Genomic DNA, 13,615 nt, shown 5'->3' on the forward strand with positions numbered 1-13,615 from the left:
CATTGTGATATCCTGATTGCAACAGAAAAATACTGGGAAATCTCTGTAGACTGATGGCATTTCATGCTGTTCAGCCTTATAATATTAAAATGTGAGCAAAATCACCTGTTTTGTCATCACTTTAGATATTACGCTAGAGAATCATCCAAGGCTCTAAAGTGACGTTTGTGAAGTAGCTATGGTTTCTGCTGTTCTGACATCAGCTGCAGATGTGAATGAATGGTGGAAGAAAGTAGTTTCTCTTACAAAAGGGTATTTGAGACTCTCCGTGTTTGATTTTCTTTTTGTACTGTACACACAATTATGCTGTCAAACTGCCGTAGCAGTGTGATATGGCTGTATGTCAGTACTGGAGTTGGGGGGCACTCAGCCTGTGGCCTCGATCCAATGCATGCCTTCCCCTAGTGCCAATATACAGCCATATTGCACTGCTACTCGTGTGATATTGCTCATTTGTGTGTGTGTATATATATATATATTTCAAATTTAGCATGTTCCTACATCACACTTTTTACTGATTTATAAGGTTAACAATAACATATACAATTTACAATTTTAAAGTAAAAAATCATAATGTATTTGAGTAAAAAAAGTGAGTTGAACATGATGTACATTAATGTCACTACTTTGATTTGAGTAACTAGATGCATAAGCACAGCATTAAATTACTTCACAGAGTTTGTCCTACAAAAAATATCTCCACAAAAATTTAACATTGATATGGAGTTAGAATGCTGTTTTTGTGAAGGCTTTAATGAAACTATTTCACATTTATTTTGGTCTTGCCAATGTACTTGACTTTTTTTGGATTAATGTTGAAGCTTTTGTTGCTCATAATATTTTTTAATCATTTTCCTTATCTTATAAAGATGTGTTTTGGGGTTATTATGTTAAGGATCGCTCTTTAAAAGATGCTGGTTTTATTATAAACTATTTTATTATTATGTAAATTTCACAAACATAAATCCAAGTTTGCCAAAAGCAAACCTCTCTTTATGGTGCTAGAAAAAAAGATTCAAATGCATAAAAAGGGATTTCTTAATCTAAAATTAGAAAATTAAAACCTCCTTCTTTAAATTTTTTTACATAAAATGTAAATATGCACATCCTGTAGTAAAAGTGTATTTAATAACTAAAATTGGAAAGATTTGTGTAATATACTTGTATGTAATTTTGTTAAGGATGTACCCTATTCTCTGTGTTTTTTTTATTTAATTTAATTTATTTTTTCTAATTTATTCCATTCTTGTTAAGAAATGTAAAGTAAGTTTGTTGTAAAAGAAAACTGTACATGCTGGTTTGTGTTAATAATAAAAAAAATGCATAAGCATAGCATGAAAACTATATCCAGGTGCATCATTTTCGTGTTCCCATCAATGTTAGCTTCAGTTTTAATATGACCAAACTTTGAATAAAGCATTATTAATTTTAATAGCATTATGACTTAATAAATATTGACATCAAATATCCAGCAACACGCATGTGTTTTATATGAGCCGCACAGGCGTATCCAGTAGATGGCGCAAGGAAATCAAAAAATACCGCGTGACGCGCTCAAGTGGACGCGTCCTGACGTCGCTTCTAGTTGCGTACATATGTGACGTATTTCCTGAGAAGCTGTCCGTAGACTACCTCTCCACTCCAGTCCATTGGATAGAGGTGTATTTTTATATCTTGTTTGTTTACTTGATTCCGCCGTTTGCAGCGTTCCGGCATGCGTCCATAACTATGTTGGCGTGCCGGTCCAAAGGTGGCTCAGTCGAACCGGGTCTTAGTGATGCCGTAGCGTCGCGTTGCGTGCGACAGAGCAAGCAAACCTATCGCAAAGTTTCGCTATTGTACAGCAGATGAGTGCGCGTGGACTTTAGGACAGTCCAGTACGTCAGGACACCTCAGCCTGTCCTCCTGACTACACTACTTTGTTGGGATCCTGAGTTTAGCTTTGTTTTGGGGACATTGTTCGTCGTCAGTCAAACACGGAGGACTTTTCGTCGTGTCCGCGGACAGGTTTAGTGGATTTACCGTGTGTCCAAGGAAACGGGAGATTACACGCTGATGCTGTTGAGGTAAGAATTTCATTCAGTAGCCATTAACTAACGTACTTTAAACGTGTTGTTTAGTCTAGTTTTGATGTAGGATTGGACTTCTTCCGTATTAGTGAACGCTAAGTAGTTTACAAACAGTGTTGGGAATAAACTAGGCTAATAGATTATAATTTAAAGACACATTTAGAAAAGGAAAAAGTAACGTTAGTTAAATGTGTTACTTGGTTAACTTTTAAGGAAAATAATGCGAAAGTATGTGGTTTTGCTTTTCGAAAGAGTCTTCATTTTATATTACGTTAGTACTTTTTACTCAACACTGTTTACAAACTTGCGCGACCACCGCTAATGAATGTTTAATGACCAACGTTAACCTTTTGATATATAACGCTACCTGTCTTCGTCTTATCAGACGTTACGTTAGGCCTACTTTAAAAAAAAGAGACAATTATGTACAGCTGTTACAGCTTCAAACGCGGATAAACCAAACACACGTCTTCTCTAAACATATTTGGACACTAAGGATGTCTTTCCATTGTGATGGATATCCGTTGGTTTCTTATTTTGCTAGACAACATAAGCATGCTCTTTGTAAAACGTGCATCATGAATGTTATTTCAGCTTTTAAATGAGTACGAAGGATATTTGGAAACTTACACAGCAAACAGTTATAATTAAATGAGCAAATTCAATTAAACTGTGTTTTTGAGAATCAAAAGAAGGTCTTTAACAAAGTGTTAAGTCTTAATTTGTTTTCCTCAATTTAGGCAAGGCAAGTTTGTTTGTATAGCACATTTCATACACAATGATAATTCAAAGTGCTTTATATAAACAAGAATAAAAGACACAAGAAAATAAAGGAATCAAAATAATTAAAAAGGAATAAATTGAAATAATTTCTTTAAAGTTATTTAATAATTTTAATTCTTAAGAAGTTGGAAATCACAATAGGAACTCTTAAATTTATAACATCATGGTAATAATTGTTGCATTTTACTATCAGAAAATCGACCGACAAACATAAGCAACATAAGTTCCATGTAAAACATGCATCACATGAATGTTACTTCAAATGAGAAGGAAAGATATTTGGAAACTTACACGGCAAACAATTATTTTTATATGAACATAAAACTTCATATTGCTTATTCACCCCAATTCTTGTATTTTTTTGAGAATCTCATTAATTGATATATAAATACGTATTTAATATGTATTATTGTAGAACGTTTTAATACTAAAAATCACAAAAATGCCTCACAGTTACTAATGAGAGAAGCGTAATTTGTTTGCAGGTCTTTACCAAGTGTTAAGTCTTAATTAGCTCTTCCTCTATTTTATTTTTCAAGTTTGATTGTAGCACATTTCATACACAATGGTAATTCAATGTACATTACATAAACAAGAATAAAAGACACAAGAAAACAAAATGATTAAATTAAAAAATAATTACATGTAAATCAACTTTTTTTTTTCTTAATAATTTGATCATTTTAATTAAGAAGTTGGAAAGCAAAATAGGAAGTCTTTTATAACGTCATGGCATTAAATGTTGCATTTACTATCAGAAAATGATTTTCCAATACAATTATATAATCATTTTAAAGTCAAGATACAATCACTTGAAATATGAAGTTTAAGTCTTGTTTTGTGAGGAATTAAAATTAAGTAAGTAAAAAAAAAAAAGCAGGAATATATGTCAGTATAAGAACATTACTTTTCAATGTGCGTTTGATTCCCCACACCACATTAGTTGGCAGGTATTTGTTCTTGTTTTAATAACCAAATACAAGATCTCATGTAATTTTCCTTTGCAAGTAAATTTATCTTTATTTTATAACCCTTAGATGTTTGCACTGGAAAAATGCATGCATGCATGGTTAGGGTTACAATAAATGTTGTTACCATATGCTTGTGTTTGGGAGCAAAGTTATTTAAATTAAATTCGACACATATTGGTACAAGATGCATCTTCAAACCTTTTCATGTTGGTAATATAACTTGTCTTCTCCTTAATGTACATTTAGAGATGCTTGCAATGTGTTTGCCCTCATAAAATTGTCTTTATTTGCTCTGTAATTTCCTCATAAAACCTGCAGAAACAATATAACACTATATTAGATGCCCCTTGATTTTGATTCTGCTTTTACAGCCTTTATAATTAACTTTTTAATTGTGGATAACATCATTTGCAGGTGCTTTATTCTGTCTATTATCAAGATATGTTGTCTGTTGTGTCTGAGTGCTAACTCTTTAAATAGACTCGAAGTATAAATTAATTGATAGTGAAATGCCTTTGCAAACTCTTATGGATTAGACACTTGTATCCTTTGTCAAAGCTAATGTTTCTTTCCTGTTTCTGGCGTTTTTCTCACTGCTGAACTAGTTAAATTGATCATGCTTTTATTCTCTTTCCTCATGAGACCAATGTTTCAGCCATTACCAATCCCGGTGTAACACTTGCCAGGAAACAAAGTTTGTCTCTTCTTTGGGGAAAAAAAAGAAGCATTCGCTTGTGTTTTGAACCGAAGAATGGATTGCATATGCACAGCTGCCTTGGTTTCCTCTGGTTTTCACATAAAAAAACAGACTTGTGAGAATCTAAAAGTTGCATCCTGTCTCAAGTTCTTTCCAAGTGGCTCGCTTTTACCGTCAAACACCTCCCTGTTGGGTTTTCGCTCCCTGTAAAGTGTTAACCATGTTGTGATGTCATCAAGAGTGGGTGTACTTTGAAATCAGGGCTGGCATAGTTTTAAATTGCTGTCAGGAAAGTTACGCACTTCTTGTTTGGTTCTTAGCCTAACCTAATCTGGGTTAGACACATGCTCTGAGCTCAAGTGAGTATTGTGTTTTCTTGTCTTTGACCTGAGAATAACATTGTAGGTTGAGTCAGTTTAAGTCAACTTGTAAACAGATATTTACTTCAACATTTTAATGGTTTTTCTTTTTTTGGCTTTTACCAATAATGTATATTTTTATTTTTATTTTTTTTTAAAGGTTTTTGGTGATTTTTTTTATTTTTTTTATTTTTTTTATTTTTTTTATTATTATTATTATTATTTTTTTTATTTATTTATTTTTTTGGAACTTGTTTTAATGTTTGTGAAATAATTTGATAGTTCTAGGAGTAAGTATAGTCAGAATTAGTTTATGCATAGTGATTTGATAATATTTGGACAAGCTGTCAAACATTTGCTGTGATATTGTTGTGTTCTCGGATATTGTTTATCAATTTGTGGTGATCAAAACTGATGTAAGCTGTTTACTTGACAGTGAAGCTGAATTAGTCTTACTAAACTCGTAATACAATTAAAGGCTTTATGTAGCCTGAATTCTGTCATTTGGATTTATTTTTTTTTGTTACTCGTGCTGTCAAATCTGAAATAGAAAATACAGATTTATCAATGATATCAGTTAAAACGCTAATTTATTTTTTTTGTTGCATGAACGTTTATGCTTTTATGCAGCATTTTATGTTTTAAAAGCAAAAGAATGTACAGATTTTATTTCCTGATGGTAAAATTGCGGTAGAACAGGTACTAGTGCATCAGCCTCTGGATTTCAGTGAAGTGCAGTTTAACACAGCTGACTGCATTCTTGCTGCCATTGTTATGGTGATCCTGACATTGTGAGTCTTTCAGAAAGCACGTAAACGGGGACATGTCATTTGAACCAACACAGCCATGCCATGTTGAATAATAGAATAAAAACTGAAAACAAATGCAAGCACCTTTAGTTATGTTAAGAAGAATGGGATGGTGAACGTAAGACGAGTTGCTTATATGATCTTGCAGCATAATTTCAGTCGTCCTTATTTATACACAATTATTTTTGCTGCTTGTTTAAACTACTTATTTAAAATGAGCTGAATTAACACCATTCTTAAAGGGTTTTTTGGGACAACTTAATTGTTTTATGTTCAATCAATTTAAATTTGTGAAGGATTACGTTAACCTAATTGATTTGTGTTGGGACAACATGAAGGAATTGTGTGAAACCCAGCAGTTTTTAACAATGTACACTCAAATGACTTCCTGCTTAATCAAACTACTTATTTACAATGAGCTGAATTAACACAATTCTCAAGTTTTTTTTTTTTTTGGGACGACTTAATTGTTTTGTTCAATCTACTTATATTTGTAAAAAACGATTAAGTTAACTTAATTGATTTGAGTTGGGACAACATGAAGGAATTGTAAAGAACCCAACATTTTTTTACATGAAGCAAAATAACATTTTGTCCAGTGAGACTGTGCATAACGAGTGTTTATGCGAGTAACAAATGGGCCATTAAGGGTGTGGACAGGTCAACTAGACTCAACATGAATTTCTTAATCCACGATTAAGAAATCATGCATTGAATCATCTTGTTTTGCTGCAGCAAACCAGACTTTTATAGAACTTTTTTCCATGCGGCAAGATCAAATAAATTTCAAGCCAACTCATCCTTACTGTTAATGAAAGTGGTTTCTGGAAAAACACATTTTCTCTCTCTACCTTTTAGACAGACGAATGGAGCAAATGCAGTGTGACTTGAATGCGCTGCTTTATTCCCTAATGCAGTGGCTTAAGTTGAGCCTCAAGTCAACAAGAATCTTGCATCAGCGTTTGCTTAGTCATAGGAGAGGAGAAGCAGGACGATGATTTTGCGGTGAAACAACGGGTCTGTCATATCTGAACATGGAAGCTGAATAATGTTTCTGTGGAAGAATGACTTATTAGCTGTCTTCCTTCCAATCTTTGGGTTACTGACTGCTTAGCAGCAATGATGATGACTTTTATGGAAGTCTGAAAGTTAGCTTTTTCCATTTCAGGGTCAAGACAAATTGAAACTTTTATTTATTTTTATATATATTATAATATTTTTATTTATTATTACTATTATTATTATTATTATTATTATTATTATTATTATTATTATATTTATAGGCATATTTTGAGCAGTCAAATCAGGAGTGTTTAGCTCTGCATGCTTTTCAAATATAAGTTGGTGTTAAAGTACTTAAAGGAATATTTTGTGGTGATTAATTTGCTGGTGGTTGCAGAATTTCTTTAGTAGGCTTTAATGCTTCTTCATACAGTTTTCAGCTTTATCAAGCAGCAAATCATGTGAGCTGAGCTCTGTCTTAATTCTGCACAAGTTTGTGCAAATTTGCTGTTTCTCAAGTCACCTCAAATTGTCACATCTGTTTGAAAACAAATGCCTTCTGATCCATTTTCTGATCCATGTTTTTTGTTGGAAAACCCTTTAATAAACAGGCAGTGAGGGTTTTTGGTTTTGGAAAGCATATTTCATGTCTGATGTCTATCCTAGACATTCATCTATTCATTCATTTTCCTTTGGCTTAGACCTTTATTTCTATCCCAGACATACCCAGGTAAACAGAAATGAACATTAACTCTTCATAGCCTCATTGATATTTGCATTAAATGAAATGACTAAGAGGGCTCCAGATTAATGTTTGAGAATAGTGGAACCAGTGCTTGTGATGCCAGGATGTGGCGATTAATGAAATGAAATTGCAAACGCTTTGATCATAACTGTGATTTGTGGAAATAAATCACATGTTCTGTGTTCAGTAGGAAATTAAATAGACAGATTAGAAGTAGGGATGTCCCGATCAGTTTTTTTTTTTGTTTGCCCTCGAGACTTGATTTTGAGTATCTACTGAAACCTGATACGATACTTATAATACATAAAATAAGAAGAAAGAAGAGCAAAGAAACAGCTCTAGATTGTTCATTTTATTTAATTCACCTTATTTTAGCATTCATCAATTGTTTGTGTGTTGTGTTAAATGTAGCCTTTTCCACCTCTTGCAATCCCAAGATTGCATATCTCACAATTTGCTATGGCAATGTTGTCGTCATCAACTTTATAAGACCTCCAGACCACAGACATGCTTGCGTTTTCTGCTTTAAACTGTTTCCGTGTACTACTCTGCAACAAAGTGATGTCATGCTGCACGTATTTCTGTTTGAAGTCAAGAAAGAAGTCTAACTCCATTCCACCGCATAACTATAGATGTTTAAAAATATTGATTATATATTTGAGTCCTGATCGAGATTCCAATCAAGTCTGAAACTGTATGGTCGCGTCTGATTACTGAACGCGTGATCTGATCTGGACATTCCTAATTAGAAGTGATAATTACATGTTCAGAATTATGTCCTCCTGCTATTTCAAATATGGAGAATAGTTCAAATAGGAACCGGTTCTTACTTCTAGCCCGGCAATGTTTTGGTGCTACTTGAGAATCACTTTTCCTGATTTAGAGCTGGTGCTTTTTGTGTTGAATGATGGATTTAGAACTAGGCTTTAAATCAGCATGCCTTGGAGCAATTCCAGAGTTATGGATGTGACATTTGCAGTAAAACCTTAAAACGTGAATTGACATCCTTTCTATGTTAACATTTATATTGAAAAATCTGTTTATATTTTCCAAAACGACTAACCACAGAGTTGTAGGATCAGGAAAATGTCAATCCGTAAACATTTTTTATTATTTTAATTGAGGAAAATAAAATGTGCGTTATGGATGTGGCCAAAAAAGTCTGCAATTTACAGTATACAACATACTTTGTAGAAATTCAGTGAATTAAACTGGACAAACCAAAAGAAACAATGCTAATCAAATGGCTAAGCTGTCTCTATAAAGAGCAAAAATTATAGATTTTTATTTTGTTTTGGAGTCATTAAGAAAAAGCTTTATAAATGTGACATCTCTCCTATATGGATATGGCTGAAGTGAAATTGCCACTTGTGTGACTTGGTAAATCAAATACAAATGTTTGAAAACATTGACAGACAATTGAGTATTTTTACAGTAAAGTAAAATACAAGCCTGCACAAAAAACTTGGAAAGGGTTTTGCTATTTTGGTAAACTAATTTTTTTCATGGCAAGGCTGACATTTGCATGGAATTGCCCCTTGGTTGAAAACAGTTATAAGAAATTCACAATTAACTGTAATTAGTTGAGAGCAGCTTGAGCATGGGGTGGGATCAAGATGCTAATTTTTCATTAACAAAAATGGTTCAATCTGAAAAAAATCTTTAACAGCCTCATACCGCACACAAATATAACAACCTCGCCATCATGGTAAAAAAGCCTAATTTTAGGTTTTTGTTTAATCATTTAATATATGTCATAGAAAGTTAATCTAGTATGAATAAAATGCACGTCTAATGCCTTGTTGACAAAAGCACAATTTTATTGCATTACTAGTTTTTGACGAATGGCAGCACTGTGTCATTTGGCTGTAAAAGTAGGTTAATTTGTGGTAAGGCTCCTTAAGGAACTCTAACAGCACTGATTGGCGTTCACGTCCAATAGTAGCTCATTTTGCGCTTTCCTTATAAACCAAGATGATAAATGGTCAGTGCATTGCTCAGTTCAAACAAGCAGCACTGTTTGCTTTTGGTGTGATCAGCGATGTATCTCATAGGCGATGTTATGTCTTCATTTATCAGTTCTGCGAATCCGTATTGGCTCCAGAACCACTTTTAAAATTTAGTTGCACTGGCTGGGAATAAGAGGCATTTACTCCAGAGCCCTGACTAATGTCCTATGAACTGATAGAAACTGAACCCCTTTAGCTGCGTGCATGCTACCAGAAAAAGCTAAGCTTGTTTGTTTGGCCGTGCTGTTAATTTGTAACCAGTTAGGCTACGTTCACACTGTGAGGCTTAGTGGTCAAATCAGATTTTATTCTCAGATCTGATTTTTTTATTTATTTTTTTTTTTGCATGGCTGTTTACACTGCTCTTATAAATGTGGCCAATATCAGATTTGCAGTGTGAACAGATCATGGTCCTAGACTGACCCGCATGTTCAAAAGTACAGATACGGACATCACAAAATGTCTAATTATGCACACAGTGTGTATGCTGTATGAAGTAAGCATGTTGTCAGATCATGCTTATATGATTATAAGCATTTTCACAGACAACTGTGATGTATTTAACTGTAAATGATTGTTCTGCTACTACTAATGTGTATTTCGGCATTTGAGACCTAAAATAAATCTCTTGTGATTGAAAACACTGATCATTTGTGATTTGACAACCGTGGAGCGCGTCTTTTTGACCACCAGTGTAGTGAACTCATAAAGGGTTAATGAGCAGCCTCAGACTGAACTGTCAAGGCAGAGTTGGTTTATCTCTTTTTGCAGAGTTATTTGATTTTACTTCGTTATAAACAGCAGACACGTGCAGAAGGGGGATTTGGGTGCTCAAGCACCTGCCTTTTTTTCTTTTGGAGCGAAAGTTCCCCGTCCTTTGCACATGGATCCCCTATCCGCAACACCCACGATGCTCTTCAGATTAGCGATCAACCCGTGCCTCAATCGTTAACCAGCTTAGTTTTGCCTTCAAAATCTTTTTCAATATAAATAACCTTCTTTCTGTGATAAAGTAATTGCCCTGTGTGCCGTGCTGCTGAGGAGTAGATGATGTTTGCAGCGCAGAATGATGACGCATGTCGCTCAAAGATCATGTAAAAGTCGCATGAAATTCGACATAACCGAATCTGATGCAAAACATCCGATCTGTGACTTCATATGAAAGTGGCACAAATCTGAACTGAAAAGATCAGATTCCATGCGGTCTGGGCTGTTCACACTGTCATTACCTGGGTCACATTAGGGGGAAAAATCAGATTCGGGCCACATTTGCCTGCAGTGTGAACATGGCCTTAGTCAGTTCCACGCTATTAAATCTAATTTGTGATTCATATTCTCTCGTCTAGTTACTCAAATGTCTCATTCTCGTCTCTCTCGCTCTCCCCAGGTGATTCCTGAAGCCTTTCTGAGTCCATCTCTCTTAAACGGCTCCATCTCTACATGTGCCGGGAGCAGCACGGATTTAGCGGACCGCTGTGCTGACAGACTTGGTGACATTAGGAACTCCTGCCTTGGTTCTCACCAGTGTATCTGATGGATCTCAGGCTTGCCTCATTGACGCTCTGTACACTACTGGTTCTCCTGACCTCTGGGCCACAGCCATCCATTGGACAGAAGGTTTACACCAACACATGGGCCGTCCACATTGAGGGAGGAGAGGAGGAAGCCGATCGGATTGCTGAAAAGCATGGCTTTGTGAACCACGGGAATGTGAGTACCTGCAAAGTCCCTTTACGGCATAGGTCTCAAACACGATTCCTGGAAGGTCGCAGCTCTGCACAGATTTGGTCCAATCCTAATCAAACACAAATGATCCAATTAAGCAAGGTGTTCAAGACTACTAGAGACTATTAGGCAGGTGTGAGTTGGACCTAGTTAAAGCTAAACTATGCAGAGCTGCTGCCCTCCAGGAATTCAGTTTGAGACCATTGATTGACGGCAAGTCATTTAACTCGGTGGCCATCTTTGAAATGCCAGTATGCTTGGCCATTCTGTTTGAATGGGGAAACATCAAATTTTCCAAAAACTTCTTGCCAATCTTACGATTACACTTCGAAATAGGAATTACCAATAAGATTAAACGGCAACTGTCTCTTTGTTTAATTTCTAAACATTCAAAATCTGCAGAAACTCAGGTCTGGTCTGAGCCCCTCCCCCAGAAAATTGTCAGTCTATATCGATCAATGATTGGCTCCAGTACTTGAAGGCAGGGCTTCATTCGCCGTGTTGACTGTTACGCTTTTCCCCATTCAAAACTATTGTGTATTCTAGTCTTTGGTACTAGGTTCAGATGAGTAACGTTGTATGTTTGAAAAGCTGTTTTTGGGTTGTGCATTTGTCTGTTTGCTTCTGTGTTACTTTCAGAATGAAATGTGTTGATTTAATGAATAAATTTTTCATTTTGATGAGCAAAGATGTGTAAAGATGCAGTCATGACAGACAGATTTTTTTGCTTGAATATTTAGCACTACACAGTATATACTTCTATCACGTTTTCATAAGAAGTAGGATATTTTTTTACTTGAAATCTGTGTGATCTGGAAGTTGCGGAGACTTATTTCAGTAAATGTTGATGTACTTCCAACTTAAATGGAATATTTAATAGTAGTCGGGGCTTTCTTTTTGCACTTCATTTCCTCATAGCAAACTAACGTTACACTGTAATAAATTCCCAGAATTTCACAACAATACTGTAATTTTCACAATACTGTAATTACATTAGTGTCACTTTACAGGATTTAACTGTAAAATTTAACATTCAGAAATTTGTTGTGAAATTAAGGCAGGCATCAAATTACTGTAAATAGGCGATATCTTTTGCACGTTATAGGAATTCAAACACCATTAATAATTTATTCCAGAAAGAAATTAATACACTAATATTCATGATAGTACAGGCACTTTTTGATATTTGGAAATATGTATAGAATTATTGTTATGAATTACCTCTCAGTAATGTACTGTGAATTTACATACAGTACCTTACTGTGAAAGTAATGCAACTATTAGCCAGTAATTTATTGTAAATTTTAAGGTAAAATATTTTAGTGTAAGAGGGGCAATAAATTTGCTCATTTTGATGAGTGGAGATGGGTAATAAAGTAATGAAAATCTGATTTATTTATTTATTTTTTGCTTATATTTAGCACAATACAAAATATACGTCTAAGGAAGTTGCTGAGACTTTTATTTCAGTATATGTTGATGTACTTCCAACTTAAATGAAATATTTAATAGAAGACGGGGCTTTATTTTTGTGCATCATTCCCTCATCAGATTTTTTTTTTCAGTGGATTAACTTGCGCGGTTTAACTATTTACCTACAAATAACTATGTGTGATGGCAAAATAAACATAGTAAATTTTGATTTCACACAGCCTTTAGGAATTTTAATGGACAAAGAAGACGTGAGAATGGGGTCATGGTTGTCAGTCATGTTTTAAATCATTTAATTCTGTTTGTGTTCTTTCAGTTTTGAACGAGTCTGTTTTCTGTAAGCAAAGTCATTCAGCTTTTTAAGGTTGACGTTTTAAGTGACATTTGGCAGATGGGCTGTTTCCTTGTTTGAACTGGTTGGTTAAGTTTTAAAATTAGCCTCTTTCTGTTGTTCTGTACAACACTATTCAAAGGCTTGGGGTTGCCAAGGCTGGATTTATTCAATCCGATGTACATTTAATAACGATCTTTTGGAAATATTTATGTTTTCTTTTTATATATTTTAAAATGTTGTTTCTATTCAGCATAATTACTGAAATCATTCTAATATGCTGCTTTGATGCTTTTTAAATAATTATCACTTATTATTAGGGTTGCGCAATATATTGTTTCAGGATCTATATCACAATGCACATCTGCAATAGTTGCATCGCAAGAAATTCAATGTTGAGTCTGAATTATAGTTGACCAGGAGCTACAGTATTGCTTTCAATTACTGAATTTTCAGAATTTATTCGATTTTTATCCAACAAAAAAAAGTCCAAATATCTACATTTCAAAGTGAAAACAAGATTATTTTACTTGCCCCACTGGCAGATAATTTTGCTTGTTTTAAAGACGCTTATCATTTTGAAAAAAAGAAGAAGTTGAAAACAAACAAATAATTTTACTTGTTTTAGATATTTGGACTAGAAGCGATACTAAGCAAAGTAATGTGATTTTTGCATTGTGATTA

At 34.4% G+C, this 13,615-nt stretch overlaps 1 protein-coding gene across 1 annotated transcript in view; it reads left to right on the forward strand.

Moving 5' to 3' along the window:
- Window positions 1-1,619: 1,619 nt before the first annotated feature.
- The window catches only part of furina (furin (paired basic amino acid cleaving enzyme) a), a 194,600-nt gene continuing 182,604 nt past the window's right edge, over window positions 1,620-13,615 (forward strand). The window contains exons 1-2 of the mRNA XM_056461050.1: window positions 1,620-2,066; window positions 10,832-11,154. Coding sequence (XP_056317025.1) covers window positions 10,978-11,154 — 177 coding nt within the window. The 5' untranslated portion in view covers window positions 1,620-2,066; window positions 10,832-10,977. The remainder of the gene's footprint in view (window positions 2,067-10,831; window positions 11,155-13,615) is intronic.

This window comes from Danio aesculapii, chromosome 7 (genome assembly GCF_903798145.1).
Source record: "Danio aesculapii chromosome 7, fDanAes4.1, whole genome shotgun sequence".
In the NCBI taxonomy this organism is placed as follows: domain Eukaryota; kingdom Metazoa; phylum Chordata; class Actinopteri; order Cypriniformes; family Danionidae; genus Danio; species Danio aesculapii.